Raw genomic sequence first — 21,581 nt, 5'->3', positions numbered from 1 at the left:
GGATCTTCTGGCTCTGACACTAGGGCCCCTACCTGGCTGCTCTGTCTTTTCTCCAGAGTCCAGGCTCTTGTCTGGCCGATCCATTTTCATGTACTTGTAGAATCCGAATCTGTAGAGGGAAGAGCAAAACAGAAGTTTGATGAAAGTTACTTTGCCCTTTCCAAAAAAATAATAGCCATTGCTTCAGAGGTGATGATCCATTACTCTGGTTACATCTACCCAGCACATCTACCTTCCAAACATCATCACCATCTTTCAAATCTTTGGGCAAGCAGATCTTACTCTGCAGTGCCTAAGACATGCATTTTCCTTCCTTATCATCTCAGTCTCTCAAGAGATTTTCTCATAGGTTCAGGAGGAAACCCCAATATAAGTACCCTGAAACACTTCTTTAGCCTCCCTTAAACTCCTCCTTAAAGCTCACTTAAGATGTAGTGCTCACAAATGCAAATCATCACACTGCAAAAGCAGCTCAAGCAGCTGATTGCAGTGATCTCCCTCTCTCTCCTCTTATACCACTACCACCTGTGTGCTGTCCCCATATGCCTGTGCTTCAAGCTTTTGGGAGGGATTTCCAGGGCTGTTTTCCTCCATATGTGCTTGATGCCAAGCAAAATGGGCCCTCCGTTCCCAAATCCAGTCACAATACAAATGAATTGCCAAAGCAATAAACCTAGGTGTCACCTTCCAGCCCATGGTAGCCACCTATCCTTCATTATGAACCACGAGTCTCCTCCCAAACTCATGCCGTGATCTGTTGTTCTAGCCCTCAAAATAGTCCTGGAGGGTGGAATAAGATCCTGAACACAAGGGGGCCACCATCAGCTATCTCACTGGTAAAGTGATTTCTTATCCTGTAAAAAAGTCCTCCTAAATGGACAGGAGTCCTCACAAAAGGTGTCTGTCTGTTATGGGGGGTGCATGCAAGTGGCAGTTTTCTCATGGGGACACCACTGAGATCAAGGCCTCAGTGAAGCCGAATGACATGTATTTCTTCCCCCAGAGAGATGCCTGGTGGTAAGCGTGGTTTGGCTTTCACAGTGACAGCTTTTAGGAGGCTCCAGCCACTGTCAGGCAAAGTTTCCTGGGAATACACTCCCTGATGTAGTGGAACAAACATGATTTCTCTGTTGCTGGGTTAATAGTGCAAGAAAAGCAGAGGCAGTTTCCCCTTGAGACCTAAACATATTTTCACTTCAGTTATCAAAAGAAACTATAAATGCTTTAATGTTTTGCAAGGCTTAGGGAATCTTTAAAAATTGAGAGTCCCAAAGAAGTGAGTATGAAATTCCACACCAATTCCAGCCTTCAAACCATCTCCTCCCTCCCTTCTACTAAACCCACATTTGCAGCATCCTACCTTTCCAAATAATAAGGGTTTTCCTGATAGAAGCATTTGTTTTCTTTTTCCATGTGGCTCAGGCGGCTGTAGTCATTTGGGTAAACAAAGGATAAATGAACCTGAAAAGAAGAGAGAAAAACAAAGTAAAACTCATAAATGCCAGACGTCAGTCACAAGGTAACCCAGACATAGTTGCAGGGTAACCAGCCCTTTTTAAAGGGAGCAGGAGTTGCTCACTAAATCTTTGCCTCTCCAAGGCATGCAGTAGCAGGCTGTGAGAATGGAAAACAGAAGGAAGCATGCTAGGATATGTGCCTGGGTGTGTCTTTTCCTCCCTTTCTCAGCATCTGTCTGTCCATCTCTATCTGTGAGCTCAATTCAAATAACAGAGTGAGAACTAGGTGGGAGAGAGGTGGCCATGCCCTCCTGAAGAGATGTCAGGGGCTTTAGTGGTACAGTTCACCCCACAGAGAATGAAATCCTCAGCCACTGTGAGGCTCTGTGTGAAGGCAAGCTCAGCTCTTTGGTTTGAGGCCTGAGGGGCTCTGTAAGACACACACACTTGTACCCTGGTGAGACACATGAGCAGTGCACAGCACTCATCTCCCTTTCCTTGATGTTGCCCTCTGGCACATACTGGGATGCAGACACCTGAACACATGATCAGATCTGCCCAGGAGCTTCAGATCGGTGGAGAAGCCCCATGGTTAATGGGACCTCTCTCTCCTTCCTCCTTGTGTTCCCCTGGGCAAGCACCTGCTTAAGAAATAAAACTTACGAACTGGAGCCCCTGGTAGCGCTGCAGAGGAAATCCATTCACCAGGTAGCTGGGCTTGTAGGGGCAGTCCGGCAAGGCTCGGCGCACACGGAACTTGCTGAGCAGAGGCACTGGGAAGAGGAAACACACGGGCAAGTGCTGCAGGAGAAGCCCGGCTGCAACTGATGCACCAGCTTAGCTACTTCTGCCCCTGTTTTTTATTTATGTGTGAAATGGTAACAGATACATAAAGGAAACCTTGCACAACTCATCTCTTTACATCCTCTAAGGCACTAGCACAAAAATATTATGCCTGGGGATGTTGTGTGAGTTGGATGTCAAGAAAGAGGAGCTGGGTTTAGTCTGTGCTTTGTCTCCTACAGTGACTGATACTGTAGCTGCCCCTCTCTTCTGCACCAGGGATAAAAAAACATGGTCTCGACAACCGTGGTGTAGGAGGACGATGCTTCTCAGCTGTGTCACCACACGTGCTGTGACAGGCTGCAGTTACCTCCTCAGCTGCTTTGCAAGTCTTACCTTCATAAAGAGTGTCCCGGGGGTCAGGCTTCAACATGTCAGCCGGGTGTGCCTTGCTGCCTGCGCTGTCAGCAGGCCGGCTCCTGTGACTGGCCAATGTCTGCGGGATATGCCCGACCTCATCCATCTTTAAAAGCGTCTCGTCTAGAAACCAGAGAGAGAACAGAAGGGGGAGGAAGGGCTAATTTGTCCCTTGTCCCAAAAAGCACCTCTCTCCAATGTCAGCCCTTTCCAAATGGCTTTGCATCCATGGCACTAATGCTGTCTCCGGCACAGCAATGCCTGAATGGTGCTGATCAGGAGCACCACTGCAAAGACACTGCAGGAAGGAAAGGTTCCGACCCAGAAAGCTGGAAATACAGAAGCTGTGGGGTAGGAACATGGCTATCACTGAAAGCAAACACACACAGGGGTAAGTTATGGAGGAAAATGGCCTCCTGCCTTGGACGGACCAGCAGTGGTGTGCTGAAGAAGCCTCATGCAGGCAGGAATTAATGGACGCCTCTGTATCATTAGTATTGCATTTCTTTTAAAAGGAGATACAAAAGATGAATGGGAGGAAAAACCTGAAAAAACCTTTTCCACCTGTGCTGGAAAAGGATCAGGACCCTGGGGCAAGGCCTTCAGTGGCTGAGGAGGATGTTACTCCAGAAAGGGAATGAAGACCCACAGTAAGCCAGGAGCAACAGGAAGCTCAAACTCAAGACTGAGTATTGGTTACACTTTTTCTTGGGTGCTGCTGCCATGGGACTTCATGTCTCCATAGATCTTACTCTAAAATGAGGGGAATTGAACAAATATCCATGAGGGAAAAAGCAACATGCTGTCAAGGGCACTTCTGGGTACTGAAAAACACATGAACCCAGAAGGAATGGGATGACGTGATACAGCCAAAGGCTAATATGGCAAAGGGGAAAACTATATGGGCAGAAGGTGACAGATACAGATGAAACTGCAGCACTGTACCTAACCACAAAGGGATCTTCTGGGATGTCAGTTTTCTATTCTACAGAGAATTAATAAGAAGAAAAGAGCAGAAGGAAAAAGGATGAAGATGAAAAACCTAATGGAAAGCCTAGTCCTGGCCAAATGGCAGGTTTCAGAAAATACAGCAGCAGGTTGTAATCCAAGACATAGCAAACAGATGTCTCGACTACATAAGGGAGTCTTCCATACACAGAAGTGCTGGCATGGAAAAAACCCAGAAATGTTGGAAAGCAACAGTAGTAGATATGGAAAGGGGGAATGCTGGCAGAGGAAAGTGATGCTGACAAAGCTAGGTAAGGGCAAACAGGACTAAGGAGTTCCTTAACTGATAAAGGCATCACTTGATGTGCTAAGAAGGGTTTACAAAACAGGAGGGACTGGACTGATGTGTTTGCTGCAATCCAGCAACAACTTGAAGAGGCTTGAGGCTAGTACAGAAGAAAGGAGCATCTCCCAATATCACTAGTGTATCCTGCTGTGTTCAGGACCCAGAGTGAAATCCCCTGGAAGTGCTACAGTGGCCCCCTCCCTGGTCGTGTCCAGCTGACAGCACTTCCCCACAGCTCCCATGTTGTGGGCCTCACATTCCCCCTGGCTCTCAGCAAGCAAACTCCATCCTGTGTTACTCTCACATCTGGAACACTTCTCACCCTTGCAGACTCTTCTTGCTACCTCTAGACTTCCCTGGAATAATGTTCCAATCTTACTTCCCATTCTACTATATATGAGTCATACCCTTGTCCAGAAGTCTTTCTCCTGACCTGTCTCCACCTTTTTCTCCTAATGATCTGTATGCCTGGTATTTGCCTGGCTAGACCATGATTCATGGTGAAACACCACTGATAAGTTTTGGAAGAATGGGGAGGTGCCTGGGAAAACCTGTGATGAAGATACTTACTAGCAAAAAGGGAGAGGTATTGGGAGTCAATCACTCTGAACTTCGCCTCTGGGTCATTCAGTCTCCACTGGAACAGAGAAACACATTAAAATGAAGTGCTTATGGAGTTAACCAAGCCTGAAAAAAAGGAACAGGCACAAGATGTTTTTTTCACCAGATGGGTTCGCAGCTTTCCTCTTTCTCCCTGCTATAACTGAATTTACCTAGCAGCAAAAGACTGGGATTAAGCTGAAATCCCCCAGGACAAATCCAAAATGGGAAAGGACAAAAAGCTGCAATGGAGACCAGAGAGGGCAGAACTATCCCAAGCAAGCAGAGGAAAAGGTCCTGACATGTGGCCAGGACTATCCCTCACAGAGGTAGGTAAGGGTTCTGGAAGGGATTAGATACATCTCATGCAAGAGGAGCTGAGGCCTGGGAAAGGAGGGGAATAGTTACGAACATCATTCCCAAGCTCTATGGGGACATATATACAGTATCATCATTTCCACAGACTCACTGCTACTTCCACATGGTCTGTTCCTCTGTCATCCTGCTTGTGCAGCACCTCAAAATAGTACCTGCCTGCAGCTGACAACCTGTGAAGAACAACGTGTCTGTCACCAGGAGCATTAAGGAATATTTCTTAGCTTGTCAGCAGACAATGAGTGAGGAGCAACCACACCCATGAAACAACCTAATTCTCAGGGTGAACGGAGTTGGGGCTGCCAAGAAAATCCAGATGCTGACAGTGAGATAGGTAGCTTTCCCTGTGCATCTGGAGCACTACAGACCCTTCTCAGTTAATGCTGAATAACTCCCTTTCAGTCTTGCCTGCTGGGTTTTGGCCTCTGGGAAATCCGGCCAATTCCAAGGCAGGAAGCTTGGGATATAGTTCATATAGAGGAGTCTGGATCTGCTGGTGGCTGATTCCTCTGGGGAAGAAATATTAAGTTTTGCATTCCTGCAGTAAATCAGCAAAGCTTTGGCAATGCCCCAGAGTAATCCCTTTCTCTATATTGCTAAATTCTTCAGGACAAGCCTGGGTTCCTTTTCCTCATCCTTGTGATTTCCTGGCCATGTGCAAAGGTGGCTGGGAGCAAGGGACTTTGCTCACTCACCTCACCATCTTTGACTGCTGGCTGTGAAACTTCCCAAACTCTCCTGGTGCAGTCCACTCCTTCCCTGTCTGTGAAGAGATGGAAGATGCTCTAGTTAACATGAGTTTCTTCTCTTCTTATTGCATTGAGAATGATAAAGAGGGAAAACTGAGCTCTCTCCTCCCTCCAATACCTCCTGGTAAGTTTTCTGTGAGATCCATCTATGGACAGACTTATGTCCCTTAATCATGAACAGGGGGCTGCCAATATGTAACTGGCTTAAGGTGTGACGTCATACCCATCTGGCATCTGTGGTGGCATTGTCTGTAGTTGGGCAGGAAAGTAGTAGTCCAAGGAAGTATGTAAGTCAAGTCAGGAAGGTCTCCATTCCCACAGACACACTAAAGCCTGGATAGAAGAAGCCTTGCAGCATGCACAGTACCTTGCCTACACTGGCCAGCAGCTGGAGACCAGAGGTCTTTTCATCTGGACTCAGCCAGAACTCGGCATTGTCATCCGCAGCAATGGCAAACTGAAACTCCCCTGTTGAGAGATGGAGGGAGTGAGTAGGGCTTTGGGGTAAGGGTTTGTGCACATAACAGATCCTGCTCCCCTAAAATGCTGTCTTTGCCCTTTTTCCTGGTGAGACCATAGCTCCCCTATTGATAATACCACCCTCACCCCTTTGAGCATCTCTGAATTTTCTAACTCTGTTGTGACTGAAAACAAACTTTACAGATGTGTCCTGGTTAGAACGGCTGGGACCAATTCATCACTGGATGGGTGTAACCCAAAACTGTGTATTCTACAGCCTCCATGCCATTTCCCAAAAACTGTTGTCAGTAGAGGCCTGCAAGGTGGGAAGATGTTCCTGTACCTTTTTATGGAATTCCCCGCTCTGATACCCCTATATGGAATTCCCCGCTCTGATACCCTTTTATGGAGGAGGGACTGAGCATCCGCATGCCCTTTTATGGAATTCCCTACTCTGAGGGAGGGACTGAGCACTCCCGCCTGAACTGGAGAGTATATAACTGGGAGTTTCAGAACCTTGCCTCTCTCATGGGATCCAGAGGAATACTGCAGACCACTGCCTTCAACTAGACTGCAGACCACCGCGTTCAACCAGGCTGAGACCACCACCCTCGACTGGACTGCAATCACCACTTCTGACCAGACTGCAGCAGCTCTCCCACCAGCAGGTTTATCCCCTCTCCCTTTGCTTTGGACTCGGGGGTGGGCCAAGGTACACCACTCTTGTTCATACCCCAGGGTGCTGGGTTGTACATTTGGGTTTTGTGGGTTAAAACCAATTGTCTGTCTGTATAATTGTACTTATTGCATTATTTTAATAAATTGTTATTCTGACTTATAAATCTCTCTTTTGAATTGAGTTCATTTTCCCTTGCTGGTTAACTTTTAAACCAGCACAAGATGCATCCCCTTCACTGTCCCTCCTGCATCAGCTTCATCTGATGTCTAATCTGGAAAGCTACAAAGTCTATGCAAAGTCTTACTGACTTCCCGTTTTGTTTCCAGAGCAAGTTTTTTGTGTGAGATGCTGTGTTTGGATGAAGGAACGTGCACGTGGAGCCACAAAGGGAGTCAGGGGTGCTTAAGCCTCACTGTTCTGGGAGTTACAGAGATGGCAGCTGAGGGCCAGGGGGCCACGAGAGGCGGGAGAGCTCTGGGCAGACACATGCAGCTGGGTGATACAGATGTCAGCTGCTGTCAGATGGTATTCATGCACCCGGGGAGCAGCAGGGACATAAATGATGTCATGTGCAATCCGGGGCATGGGAGGGAGGAAGGGAAAGCTCAGGGATTGTTCGTGCCCACACACACGCCATGGGGCCGTGCATTCACGACGGCATTGTTATTTATCTAGCACTTCCCATCTGTTTTCTCCTGTGCTTTTCCTTTCCACCCTACAAGGGAGGCAGATGTGTTCCCATCCATGCCAAGGCCACGGCTAGTCAGGCACGTCGCCCACGTGAGGGACCAGGCGTTGGGCTTGCCAGGGTGAGACATGAGCGGTTCAGAAACAGGAGGGGAGCGAGGGAGGGGAGGGAAAGGTGACAAGAGACGTGAGTGGTGGCACAGCAGCCTCAGAACCCTCACCACTGGTGAAAGGATGCAGGTAGCCAAATATCCGGAGGCCATAATTGGTCCATTTTGGGGACACAGCCAACTTCTTCAGTGTAGTTCGTGTCTGAAGTGGAAGAAGAAAAAAAATTACCAAAATAATTTTAGATGTGACAGGAAGAAGGGGAGATATAAAAGCCCTGAGACAGGTGGGTAGAGGGAAGTATGAGGTTTGCTCTGAGAGGAGGATGGGCTACAGTGTATGATGGAGGCAGAGAGAAAGAGCAGGCCAGATGAGAACTGAACTGGAGCAGGTGCTGCTGTGGATGGGAGAGTTGCACGGGAATGCCATTGAGATGGTGGGGACAGGATGTGGTATTTACTAGCTACTTGGAAGGAGAGTGCCAAATACAGGGCTCCTTCACTGTGTGTCCAAGGCCTGGCAGGCTAGCATAAGGAAAATGAGCCTCCCCTGTGCAGCAGAAGAGCTGCCACCCTTGAAACCTTGTGAAAATCTGCTTCCTCAGCAGGAGGACAGAGGAAGTGGTTGGGAGGGAGGTGATGGATGCTTATGAGCAGCAGGACAGACAGATGATGGATAGAGATAGGGACAGGATGAGAAGGGAGCAGGGGTGATCCAGGTGGGAAGCAGAGCTGAGAAGCGTGGGGCAGCAGGAGTCATGGTCTTACTTACGTGAGGGAAGAGGGGGAAGTGCAGGTTTTTCCTGAGCTGCTCAATGGAGCCGCCGCACCAGTCCTCGAACACGTGCAGATTAGCCTGGCCCTGGAACTAGGAGGCAGAAGCGGGGCACCATGAATTGTTGCATCCCTCCCGTGTGCCTCCCCTGTCTTGACAGTCTCGGCCATGGCCCCAGCACTGGAGCACTTGGGAGAGCGAAGGAAGATGTCACTGCTGCGATGGGCTGGTCTGAAGGAGACACAGGTCCAGCCCCCTGTTTCTCATCTGCTGAGGGTTTGGGTATGGAACACATGACTGAATAGCACCAGGAAACTGTGCTGATGCTTGGGACATCTCACTACATGGCTGGGGTTCACTCCATCAAGGAGGTGTTTAACCAGAGGTCAGTGCTCTGAGACCATACTGTGGAACACACTACAGGGTGGCAATAGCACCCCATGATGCAGCAGAGAAAGTGTAGGGTCCTACATTCTCCAAGAAGGTGTTTGGACTCTCTCACCATGCCAGGGCTATTTTCCTGACCTGAGGAAGAGGGACACACTGCGGAGGTGGGAGGGAGATGCCAGATCACCTTCTCAAAGCATGTCTTGAGAGGTAAAGCTCATGGAGGACAGTGGGGACAGCGAGGCGGAGGCTCGGCAGGTGGGGGTCTGTCCCCTCCTCACTGGACCGACACCCAACAGTGGAGAATAAATAGGCTGGAGACGGTAGAAGCTACCTTAGATGGCGAAATGCTGAAGAAAGGAATAGGTTGCCTTGGGACTGGGGAGGTTTTGCCGTGGATGTCTTGCCTATATAAGGGCTGTGTGAGCAGGGCTGGGGGAATGGCCTGAACAGCACCCAAATGTCTACAGATGGCAGCAAATTCTTAGTTTTCACTGGGGAGTCCCCAGCAAGGCTGAAGCAGCACGGTGGAGGAGGGTCCAACCCCTCCGTGCACTCCTGGCAGAGGAACTGCTTCCTGGATTTATTTTTCCCAGGATGGTGGGTTGGAGGTGCATTTTGAAATACACTGAAGGAAGGCTGCGGAGCAAACTTGGCTCAGCACCAGTAATGCTCCCTGTGAGCTGTGGACTTTCGTCCTGCACGTGAAAGCCATTTCTGTGTGCCAGGCAAAACACATCATAACAACTGCTGTTCTGGAGGGGTCTCTCATCAGCCCTCTCTCACTGGTGTATGCACTGCCAGGTCTTGACAAATGTCTGCAAGCCCATGTCTACCCCCGCTACTATCTCCTCCTCTTCTGACATCCCTTAGGCTGGATTCTGCCAGACAAGAGGAAAAGCAGCAAGACAAAATGGACGTAATTCCCCAGAGTGATGCATAAAATTGTAGCTTAGATGCACAGAGGGCTCAGGGTGATGGATGCAGCCAAGAGAAACCCGGGACTCTGCAGGAACTTGCGATACAAATAAATCACTGCAAGCGTGACGAACACTGAATTTGAATGTAACTGCTGTGCAGTCCCGTGCCCCTTGGCCAAATCCAGGTTCACACCCAAGGGTCTTACACTACTTTTCTCAGCCAAATCAAATAATGACAATTGCTGTTTCTTATGGAACATGAAGTGAACAGGCTGCACTCCCACAGTGAGTCACTGCCAGAAACAGTCCTATGGCAGTCTGCTGCTACCTACAAGTGATGCTGGTTTTTCTTCTTAGAGAGTTGCTTGCACACTGCAGATAGCAGGCTCAGAGCCCTATGAAATGTAGTACAACACTCCCACACCGTGGAGAGGCTGGCACTGCAGTCTGCTCCTGCCAAAGACAGATGCAGGGGATGCTCCCAAAGCTCAAGACTGCAATGGAGCTAGGCTGGCTTTGGCATGGGGTAGCCCAAATGCAAACCCAGATATTTATGAGAGAAATCCCAAAAGACTGGCTAGACTTGCTCAAATGTTTACAGAGGAAACTTGGACCAGTCCCACTGCAATACAATATTTTACTGCAGAGTTTGGCAGTATTAGGGAGAGGGCAGCCTACTAAAAAATAAGGTAGACATCACTATACTAGGTGCACCATCAATGCTGAAGGAGGTGTTCCCTGGGATTTGTAGCCTGACACTCCTGTCTCCAAGGTCTTTACAAAGCATCCTGAGAGGAGATTCTGGCAGGATTTAATGAGATCACTTTGCCTTCCTCCACTTAGAGCTACTAGAAATAATTAACTGGTAAACAATAAGTATTTCTTGCATGTAGTTTCAGAGTCTTTTCTAAATCAACAGATTTTTCTCCTGAGTTACAGTAGCCTAACTCACTTTCTGCTTCCTCCAAAAGGGAAAAGAACATTATTGACAGATAAGTGTTGGCTGTCCAAAGCACTGCTCTAGGACTGAAAACTGAGCTAGGCTTTAATTTTAGGGCCCCAGAAGTCATCAGTCTAGCAGCTGTTTTGAAACCCTATCACCTCTGTCCCTCCAACTCAATTCATGGCTGTCCATTGCAGGCAGCTGAGAAATTCCTCTGTTTGCTATATGCGCCTCCTCTGGAACAAGCAGTAACAGTCTCCTGCTTGGGGCTTTTGCAGATTGCAGTTACAGATAAGCATCACCACCATTCCCAATTCATGCACACAGAAATGTCAATGGATTTTCTAAAACGTGGCTACTAAGTCTGACTTCCCAGCTTAGAACTACCTGGCCCTTTTTTTCAAAGGAATGGAAATTTAGGACCTGGCAAGCAACAAGATAAGTGCCCCTTAAAAACACCTGCTTTGCAAATTCTGGATAGACTGATTTGGCCAGAAGCAGGAACAGAAGCCAAGAGTACGTGTTTTCAATGGGAGCTGTTTTTACGTGACCTGTGCCTTCCCATTTGGAGGGCACCCCCTGCTCCTCAGCTTCCTCCCTGTCCCAACCCCACCTCCCAGTTGCTTATGTCCACCCTGGCTGAAATAGCAGCATTGCAAGAACCCAGCTCAGATCCAAAACGGGCACAGGTCGTGCACCAAGGGCACCATCAGCACAGGGTGAGTGTGCCCAGGAGCTCATGCACAAGAGCTGTTCTGTCCAAGGAGGTCTGGGCAGGTTGACACCCTCCGGAGCACAACGCCATGGGCACAGAGTGACCCAAAGGAAGGGAGAGTTGGACACTAACAAGTGCAGGGAGGGGAGAGCTGGGACAGGCCCTTGCTTCACTGCTGATGCAGTGGCCTCCATGGCTTCGGGAACGTGGCTGGTCTCCGAGCACCAGTGTTGACCCTTCCTGCTGAGCACGCTGAAATAACGCCTGCCTGCAGCCCTGGCTTGGTATTAAGAGACTTTAGTATTTCTGCTTCCTTCTAGTGAGAAATTTTAGACTATCAGCCCCTGCTAGAAAAACAGACCACAGAGGAGGATCAAGCACACAGAAAACCCAGACCTTTCTTTCTAGCCCAAATCCTATCATATCAAAACTGCCTGGGGGGGTGGCACCACACACCTAGGGGCTCCTGGTGAGCAAGGAGCCCAAGGAAGAAAAGTCAGGGCAAGCAGCAAAGCTGGAGGATTGCAGCAGCAGAGACATGACCTGCTGCCCTGTAACTGGAGCTGGATGGAGAAGTCTTTCCTAATTTAATCCCGGGCGGCTCTGGTACCACAGAGGCAAATCAGCTGCGTGGCTGCACGCAGCCCAGGGAATGCACAGCACCGGGGATGATAAACAGGGCACAGAGAGGGCCTGAGCCCGGGAAGAAAGGCGACATTGTGCTGCCAACTAGAAACTCCTGAGTTTATAAGACTCCTCTGTCTCCGCAGAGTGGCTGTGGCCCCTCCTCCTGCCTGGCCCAGCTCCCCTGACTGGGTGACATTCAGCCTCCAGCAGCTGGGCTTGGCTGCACGCTCCACTGTGCTGGGCACTTGTGGGAATCCATCAAGACAAGTTAGCTACACAGGCCCCCTGTCTGGATGGGCACGAGTGGGCAAGGCAGGAACATCAACAGGGACAGAGTAAGCAGCAATAGCTCCGTCTTTCAGTCTTCTAATGAAAGGATGCTTCCTCTTAGGGCAGGTTTGGTAGCAGGACAATACCCCAGCACAGTGCTTTGGTTTTGTTCAGCACCTATGCACCTATACAAGTGCTGCCTGCAAGGGGCTGTACTCCTGGACATCCCTCACAGGGAGAACAAAGTCCTAAGGCTGTGTAGACATGATGGAGGGGAGGACATTTTAAATGCACCCCAGTGCTTTCTCCTCTCAGAGCTGAACAGAAGCTTTTGCAGAGGCAAATGAGAATGATGAGGCTAACCAGGCTTTTCTGAAAATCCTCCCCCACACCTACGTCAAATGGTGACACTCATGGTCCCACAGTGCAGTTGTGCCCTGACAATAGCCAGGCACCTTTCTGAATTAATTAAACAAGGCATCCGACATCTCTCCACCCTGAGGAGGCAGTGGGAGATGCTGGAAGCTGGAAAACTTTGCTGTGGTGCCTGGAACTGACAGTAAGGTTAGGGATCATCATGTGCACAGGCACCTTGAGGAGCCCAGGTGTGAGGCTGAACCCTGCCTTCCCCCAGACATGGGGTAAAAATTCATTAGGGGTTTCCTACATGCACATTTTCCCACCACGTTATCCAAGGCTGAAGACTTAAACTGCTTGTTTCATATCCTGAAACTGAGAGGGGGGAAATTGAAACCTGTCTTTTTTTGGCCATGCTGGCTGCCAGCTCACCCTGCAACCCTCTTAATTATTTATGTTTGTCAGGAATATATCTCTCGATTCAAACAAAGCCCAGTTCCCTGACCTGTGTCAGGCAACCTGGTGCCCCTCACCCCAGGTATCAGGCTGCAATTAAGTTATTACAGATGCCATGGGGAGGGCACAACGGGATTACAGACCCTGGGTAATTAATTTGGGCAGAGTCACAGAAAAACTTAATCCCCAGGCCAGGAGAAATATCAGTCGGTGGTTAAGAGGACAGCAAGTAGCTCTATACAGAGCTGTGTCCATGGATCCCTCTCCATCACCTGCAGCTGGTACTGGTGAACTGCTGGCCTCTGCAGTCAGGGTGACTCTGCTGACCCTCTGGGTACAGATACTTCCTGCAGCAAGGGCAGGAAACATTGCCTTATAGAGTCAAAGAGAAAACTGTCCAGGCCACAGCATGTACCTCACCAACTGCATCTCTAACCCAGTGAAGGCTCATTGCACACCACAAGCCGCCTGTTCTCAAGACTTCTAAGAAATCCCTAGGAAGGGGATCAGAGACACAGGGCAAAGCCTCAGAGAAGCTGGGGGATGCCATGCAAAGCCTGTATGGCCTGTTGCCATGGGAGAGGGGAGCAGTCCATGCTCCTGTCACCCCTGTGCACAGCAGCAGTGCTGGCCTTCGTGTCCCGCTGGCTCTCAGCCAGCAGCTGCTCGCCTGCGAGGCAGCCCTGCCTGCACACTGCCCACACACTGTCTGCACGGCCCTGCAGCCAGAGGAAGCCCTCAGGCTCCAGCTGGGACTGGCACACCAGAGCCAAGGCAGCAGAATAGATCAGTAGTCTGGTCTGGTTCTGGGCACTGGAAGGTGACTGGTGCTGGCTGTTTCCAGGAAAGCTTTAGCTCATGCTGCAGGGACATGAACTGCTCATTGCAATGCTGGAGGGACACACTTTCCCTCCATCACCAGTGACAATCTCATCCTGAGCACAGGGCCAGCAGCCGGCTTGCTCCACAGGGGAGCTGCAGAGGCCCTTTAATTTGTGCAGGTCTCTAATCACCTTGAGGAATTTAGTGAGCCGGTTCCATTAGCTAAATGCCCCCAGGCTGGTGGCCCTCTCATTAGAAGCAGGCTGCATTGCTCCCTTATCTGAAGAGGAATGATGAGATAAGGGAGCAGGGGAGGAAAGAATAAACGAGGCATGAAGGAAACAAAGGGGGTGTTTACCTCAGTCTGTAAGGGTCACCAGAGAAGGTCTCTGTTCATTGAAGTGTCACTGAAGTGGAGAAATCTCTGTGTATGACACACAGGGGTTGGATTGCAAATGCCAGAGCAAGAACGTGACACTTCTGCGTGCCACAATCATGTATTCTCTTGTTGAATGCTTGCCCCTGTGCACCCCAGACCTGAATAAACTTCACTTTTCCGGAAGGCAGAGGGCTGCCTGATCTCAGGGAATTGTAGGTGGGTGCTTGGTGCCTTGATGACTAGCGCAAAACCCAAATTATCTGGAATCTGGACACACCTGTCTTTCTAGATGATTACTCAGGTCTCTAAGTGTCATTAAGCAGGGAGGGGGTGATGGGGGACAAAGCTCCCGTAAAGTGAATTAATTTTCAGGCAGATGTCCCTGCCTTACATTCTTGCTGTACAAGTCTCTAGCTACACCTCCCTCATGCAAAACAATGGAGAAAAGCACCAACCTCTGGCAACCATGGGACAGGATTGTCCACAGCTGCATAATTCGATTTATTCCTTCCAGCTCTTTGCAGCTCTTGCTTCTGAAATACAAGTAGAGGAAACTCAAAGTAACCCAATAAATGACACAGCACTAACATCTAAACAAGAAGGTTCAAACCTGGTTACAAGAACATATGAGAAAATAAAACAAGTTCTCAAGCTCCCTTTCCAAAGGACAGGCCAGTTATCATGGCCATGGTGGGGTGAAAATGTTCTCTGGCTTGTTTGACAGCACATTTCAGGTGAGCTACTGAGGGAAAAGGACACCAATACTTTATAACAGCTTGCTAGCACAGAGTTAAAACTTAGGTCACTTTCTGGTGGTTTTTTTTCCCATCCTTGTTTCAAAAATGTCCAAGCAATAGTTCTTCCAACACTGCCTTTAGGCAAAAGTACCAAGACATGCTTCACTAGAGAGCAGCAAACTCTCTCCTGACCTTTCATTTCTGCTTCTGTCTTGCTCATTGCTACCTTCCTGTGCCACAGATCCAGCCAGCTTCAGCCCACTGCTGTGGCTTAGTACATCTAAAATAACTTAATTGACTACACTGGAGTCATTGTACATTCATATTGCTGTGAGTCAGCTCAGATTTTGCCCCGTGGCGAGCTCTCTTTCCTGCATGAAGAGAGAGCTGTCTCTTGGGGCCAGCATCAGAAAGGAAGGTTTGCCCTTGTAAATGTTCAGAAGGCATTCCAAATCTCCTCACCTGGTGTCCTGGCTCCTGTGGATAGTAAAACTGAAGGCTTGGGTCCCCACCTGGGACATTGGTGTCTGACAGAACCTTAGCCAGCTCCCTCCAGTTTTCGTATCCTGTACAGAGGAAACAGAAAGAGGTGTTAGAAAACATCTAATAAAATAAACCACCACAGTTACCAGAATAAACTGGTTCTTTCCAAGGCTGAGAGACCTCTAACTCTCTGAAATTGCCTGGCAGAGACCAGGAGTTGTTTATGCTACTTGGAGTTGGCAGACTGATACGGAGAGAGAAATTGCCTTTATCTTCCTCAAAAGCTCTTCCCTCCTTCTTATTAATACTTATATTAAAGATTCATCATAGTTCCAAAATACATGTCAGAGATTTCATTAATCACCACAGGACTGGGAACCTCTTTGTAGATTACTCACATAATCCCAGTGGTCAAACTAAAGAACATCAATTTTTATTAACTAGCAATGTCAAAGAAAAATAAGACAATAACTAGATTACTAATTAATTTAACCATCAAAAGCATATTATTCGCATATATTATTATTATATTATTTGCACAGTAAAAGCTATCAATCTTCTTTTCTTGAAGGAAATTATGGCAAAGAATGTTGCAATGCCTAAAATATTAGCAGTGATGCAGTCAAGGACATTGCCATTCACCTTCTAGGTTCAAAGCAACTTCATTTGACATCCCCTCCTCTCCCAGTCTGCTCAATCGAGAGGTTAGGATCAATCTTGATTTCCTTCTACAACTCTGGCAGCCTCCAAGGCTTAGAAGGGAAAAGATGAGCAGATGCAGCATAACACTGTAGCTCTCTGTGACCACTGTCCATGTCACTGATAAGACAGTGCTGGTGAGCAGAGCCTCCCAGCAGCGCTTCAGTGGCTCACACCATGTGGTTTTCAGATTTGATAAACACTTTGGCACTTAGTCAGCAACTAACCAGCCTGCCAGCACCTCAGTGCTGTGCCCACACCGCATGACAGCTTCATCATGAGGGGCAAGTGCCAAAACCTCCACAAGCCGTACCCATTCCCACCTAGTGGCAAACCAACTCAATATCCATGTACCAAGGAGAAGAGCCGGGCTCTCTACCCACTTCCTTTAAAATTGGAAATCATCCCCAAAGCTCTAGGAGGCTGAGAGAAGTTGGCTGTATGTACAGGGAACCATCCCATCATCTTCAAGTCCAACAAATTTAGACAAATAGTCTGAGCCCTCTGCACTGTTCTTGCAGCCAGAAGTAGCAGGAACGCACTTTGAGGATGAAGAACAGCCCACTTCTGGGGAAACATCTGCTGTTTCAGAGCCAGCATACCCATCTTCAGTCAACTCACTCCTCTTCCCCTGGCCAGTTATTGCACCTACAAACTGGGTTGAAAAACTCTGTCTTTCCTTACTCATGAATCTGGGTCCTGTGGAATCTGGCAGAGGTGAGTAGAAAAGTGAAGATGTTGAAGCTGCCTCCTATGATCTGGTGATCAAAGGGGACAATTACTGAGAAGAAAGTGCAAGAAGTGTGGAAAACATGAAAGTAGTCACACATTCAACTGAGAGACAAGACTCGAGGCAACCAGGGTGTTCTGCTTTCCTGATGTGGGCGTTGGCTTGGATGTGTGAGTTTTGTTCGGGCCCCGTTAGATGCTGAACAGTCACAAATTTCTGATCCAGATCATCCCACCCCCAGATTTTGATTTGAAGCTATGCATTTCAGTTTATCGCTAAAAATATCAACATGAGTATTTATCTTCTGCAGAAGATTTTTCAGTCAGACGCTGTGTGATTAATCTACCAATTAATGTAGCCAAGCACACCTTGTGCTTCAAGGACTGACCGCCATGGGAAAGAAGGAGAAATTCTGGTGTCTACATAATGTTATGTGTAACTGGTGAGTTTCCACGTTGTTCAGAGCAATGAGACAGAAACCACTGTTTGTGAGTGTCTTGCAGTTGGACACATGGTCCCACTTGGAATGGGGCTGAGTTGGATGGTATCCACAAGGATCATTGAAGTCTCACTGGCTAAATTAGGGAGGAACCAAGTAAACCAGGAAAAAAATAAAACAAGGGCAACAAAAGTCAATTCACCCCTGGAGATGCACTGAGCGAGGACAGCGAGAGAGGCAGGTTTTTTTCTTTTGTGCAGGGCAGAGAGATTATTTGGTTTCATTGTTAAACTCGGCACTTCACTGCCCTGTGGAATAAGCTCTGGATGAAGTGTTGGGAACCTGCTTTTGCTGGGAAGAGGATGCTGGCCACCACAGGCAGCCACTCTGGCTGCTCCTGCCCGTGGCTGGCACGGAGCCTGCCTTGCAGCAAACACAGAAGCCTGGCTGCACACCAGTGCCATGGCTGACATTTCTTTGACCCCTGGAGAAGAGAAGAAAGGGAGGCAATTCTCCGTGTTGCACAAATATTTACCTAACGCTTACATCAGCCAAACATGGAAGAGACAAAAGAACTACGAATTAATGTGGAGGCAGTGATTTCCTTGCCGGGTAATTTGTGCTTTGGCAAGCTAATTCTCCAGCATGGTAGGAAATGATTTTCAGAAAATAATAGGATAAACCCTCCTCTCAGAGAAAGTTCTTGGCGCTCCAGTTCTTTCTAAAAAGATTGGCTTTTCCCTAGGGATCTCCACTGGACACACTGGCTTTGGAGGACCTGGCTTTCCACGTGCTTTCCTCGCTAGGAGGAGAGAGCTATAGAAAAGAGACAGATCTCCTCCAGCTTCCTGCAGTCAGAACACCTCTGGAGGGCAACTGCTGACGAAGGTTTTCTCCCCAGTACAGGTCATAGGATTCGAGACATTGCCTTTCAGGTATGTATCCACTCCTGTGCGACAGCTGGAGAGTGAAGCTGTTGGCTACATTCACTGCTCTGTCTCAAGAGCATCTGAGCAAGGTTCAGCCACAGGTTCAGCCTGTCCTCAAGCTCTCCAGGAGCACTGCTCAGCAGCTCAGCTGGCCCAAGCACTCCCTTGATGGCTATTTTAAAGTCAACAAGACTATGCCTGGAAAAAAGCAGCAGTCTAGAACTAAAATACCTCAGCAAACACTTCAGTGTTACTAAGAAGGAACGCCAGAACTATTAGCTTCGATGGTTTTGCTCCAGCCCCTCTACAAAACCGGTTCTGGTTAGGATGGGAAAGGGAAGAAAAACCCATAAAGTAGGAAATCAAAGGCCTGGGAATAGCCTGTCTCACAGCCAGGTGAAGATGTTGGCCCAGGCTTTGTTGCCATTAGTCTGTTAGACAGATGCACCAGCCAGCTCTTGGTCTTTCTCTCTTCTGAGGATCACTTCCCAAAGCATTTCCCATCACCTCCCAAAGCACACCAGTTTTTTTCCAAGGCTATTTTTTCACCCCAAACACCTCTAAGGAAGGCAACACTGATGCAGGCACAGCTTGCCAAAAGCAGCAGCCAGCTGTGCTGCCACAGACTCCGCCCTCCTTGGCATAAGGACCAGCCTCCCCACAGCCACAACGGATGGTTCAGAGCAGTGATTTACCCAAAATCTATCCCACAGGAAAGAAGGGCTTTCTGATGGGCCACCTTGCCCAGCCAAGGTGGCTGGTGGCTACACAAGCACCACAGCCCAGTCCAGGGAGAGGGATGTCGCTGTAGCCAGAGCCGTATCCATGCTTCCAGCACTCTGCAGTTGCACCACGTATGGTGTGACATCAGACCTGCCCCTTCCCCATCCCTGTCTGCGATGGCACAGCAGGCACCAGAGCGTGGTAGATGTGGAGAGTTGTACAATTTTGTGCTGAGAGTGACCCGATGAGCAAGATGATGTTCTCAGAGACACTGCAAAGGGACAGAAGGGCAGACAGGTTCAGGGAAATGGCAAGGGTTTTGCCCAGAGTGCACCCAAATTGTGTTTTTTATCATCACTCCAACCTCCAGGACATTTTCCCTACATCTACAACCAGGCACTTGGCTGACATCCTTTCCACAAGCAGATTTCTACTTCTGTGCTCTAGTGGTCCAAGGTTCAAGCCTCATAGGGATCAGCCAATGCCCAGAACCATGAAGGTTCTTCTTTAGGGAAAAGTCACCCTTTTTCTCCCTGTTCCCATCAGAAACAGCTGGCAGATGCCTGTTAGGACCCAAATGCCCACCAGGGCTGACCCTCAACTGCCCTTCTAGATTCAAGATGGGAAGCTCCCAGTACTTGAGCTTTCTTCTGGAAATAGAGGCAGGTGAACCCAAAAGGAAGGCAAAGAAGTTGAAGTGGAGACTGAGACAGATGCTGCATCCTACAACAGAAACCCACACAAGAGGTAGCCGGTCTGGTGCCAGTCGCCCACAGAGCCAGTGAACCAACCATTAAGAGACAGAAAAGCTGTAGCGAGAGAAAATAAGATGAAGATGATTCTTGACATGGCTCTGGTCAGGGCCCAGGGCCATGTCTGCCTCTCCTCAGCTGTGCAATGCACTTGAAGCCCAGCTGAAGAGAGAAAAAAAAAATTAAAAAAGCAGAAAGCCACAGCCAGAGATAACAGGCAGTAGTACCCGGGGAGCTATCAGGCCTCGGGGCAGGAGCGTGACCAGAGCTGCTTTGTGTGTTCAGAGATTAGATCCACCAAGCCACTGTCATGCCCCGGGCCCCAGACAGCACTCGATGTTTCAATTAGCCTGCAAAGGTAGCTTGCAATTGTGCAAGGGGGAAATCCCAGCCTCACTCAGGTGATCAGCTTCCCCTCTGAAGGATGAGATTTGATTACTCTGCTGGTGTTACTGTTGCTTACATAGCTGCAAATGCTATTAACACTCACATGGTATCCAGCCCTTTTGTAACCCTGCTAAATGATTTCACTCAGCAGCCTCAGGAAAGAGCAGGTCCACTGGTTTGGACAAAAAGCATTTTAATTCTTATTTGAGATCCTGCTCCTCTTCTTTTTGTTGCCATGACAGGGCAAGAAAAAGACTGGCAGGTATGAAGCAGGGTTATGTTCTTCATTATCCACAGACTCCTCACCATGGCTTGATGTTCCAATCCTCTGTTGGATAGTCTTATTTCTCCTCTTATTCTGGTTGAATATGTTCAACTTACTGTTGTTTGACAAGACTTCAGTGTGATTTGAGGTCTTTCTCAGTATTAGTCCTGGGCTGAACAGGCATGCAGATGCAGTACCCAATACCCCCAGATATTACCACTATGTGCCTCACAAACATACTAGTCAAAAAAATGCTGGGGAAGGTTCCTTAAAATATAACACAGGAGCTGAACTCAGGGAGCTATTTGCAGTCTCACACACATATGCATCAAGCCTCCTGCCCTGAAAACAAACCTCAGCTCCACCTCCTGCCCCAGTTACCCTCATTTAGATTATACCCCCCTCACAGAGGCAGTGCCCTGGAAGCACCTTCACCCTGCCACATGATGCTATGCACCAAAAGCAGTGAGGCTGTAGTCCAGCAACCAAATACTACTGGCCAGTCAGACCATGGGGACAAGCTGCCACGCCGTGCTATGCACCCCAGGCAGCGTGGATTCGTGGTTGCAGCCCAAAAGCAGACATCTCCTTGTCATCTGGCCCAGGCAATGCTGCATCATGCTCTGGGGAAGAGGATATTTAGAGAGTTTGACACACCTTTCATGCACCCTGACCAGAGCAAGCCCTACTGCAAGTGCCACACCACAGGAGAAGCAACATCCACCTCCTGGTCTACCATACACACACGCACAAAGGCAGCCCCACAACACCAAGTGTAAAAAAGCATAAAGGTGTGGTGTAAACTGACCTTCTAGAAACAGAGATGTAAGGGAAGGATTCAGTGAAAAGGGACAGCCAACAGTTTCTGGACATAAGGGTGAGTGAAGGTTAGGTCAAGTCACGAATCACAGACAGGGTCAGAGAAACTACCAAAAAACCCTCATTCAAGGGTAGACCCCAGAGAGTCTCTTTGGTTACTTATTTAAGTCAACAAAAGGCATAAGCAGAAAAGAGTGAACTCCTTGTCCTCAGATCAAGATCAGAACAACACTCCTGGAGTCAAAAGGATTCAAGAAGCTATGAAACCTGGTGTTACAGAGGGAGCCCTGCAAACCTTTCCATTTCTGGTTAATGCAGAACCCTGCAAATATGACTGCTGACTTCCTGCAGGGATAAAGC

The 21,581-nt window shown here is 48.6% G+C and overlaps 1 protein-coding gene across 1 annotated transcript in view; it reads right to left on the bottom strand.

Annotated features, from left to right (window-relative positions):
* B4GALNT3 (beta-1,4-N-acetyl-galactosaminyltransferase 3) overlaps positions 1 to 21,581 on the bottom strand; it is a 41,452-nt gene that overhangs the window by 10,637 nt on the left and 9,234 nt on the right. The window contains exons 2-13 of the mRNA XM_027679614.1: positions 15,458 to 15,561; positions 14,714 to 14,791; positions 8,380 to 8,475; positions 7,722 to 7,812; positions 6,043 to 6,143; positions 5,622 to 5,689; positions 5,021 to 5,099; positions 4,522 to 4,588; positions 2,637 to 2,780; positions 2,121 to 2,230; positions 1,361 to 1,461; positions 33 to 109 (exon numbers count right to left, since the gene is read on the bottom strand). Of these exons, the coding sequence (XP_027535415.1) occupies positions 33 to 109; positions 1,361 to 1,461; positions 2,121 to 2,230; positions 2,637 to 2,780; positions 4,522 to 4,588; positions 5,021 to 5,099; positions 5,622 to 5,689; positions 6,043 to 6,143; positions 7,722 to 7,812; positions 8,380 to 8,475; positions 14,714 to 14,791; positions 15,458 to 15,561 (1,116 nt within the window). The remainder of the gene's footprint in view (positions 1 to 32; positions 110 to 1,360; positions 1,462 to 2,120; positions 2,231 to 2,636; positions 2,781 to 4,521; positions 4,589 to 5,020; positions 5,100 to 5,621; positions 5,690 to 6,042; positions 6,144 to 7,721; positions 7,813 to 8,379; positions 8,476 to 14,713; positions 14,792 to 15,457; positions 15,562 to 21,581) is intronic.

Source organism: Neopelma chrysocephalum, unplaced genomic scaffold (genome assembly GCF_003984885.1).
Source record: "Neopelma chrysocephalum unplaced genomic scaffold, ASM398488v2 Primary Assembly neopelma1_59, whole genome shotgun sequence".
Taxonomy (NCBI): Eukaryota; Metazoa; Chordata; class Aves; order Passeriformes; family Pipridae; genus Neopelma; species Neopelma chrysocephalum.
This window is presented reverse-complemented; position numbering and strand designations above follow the sequence as displayed.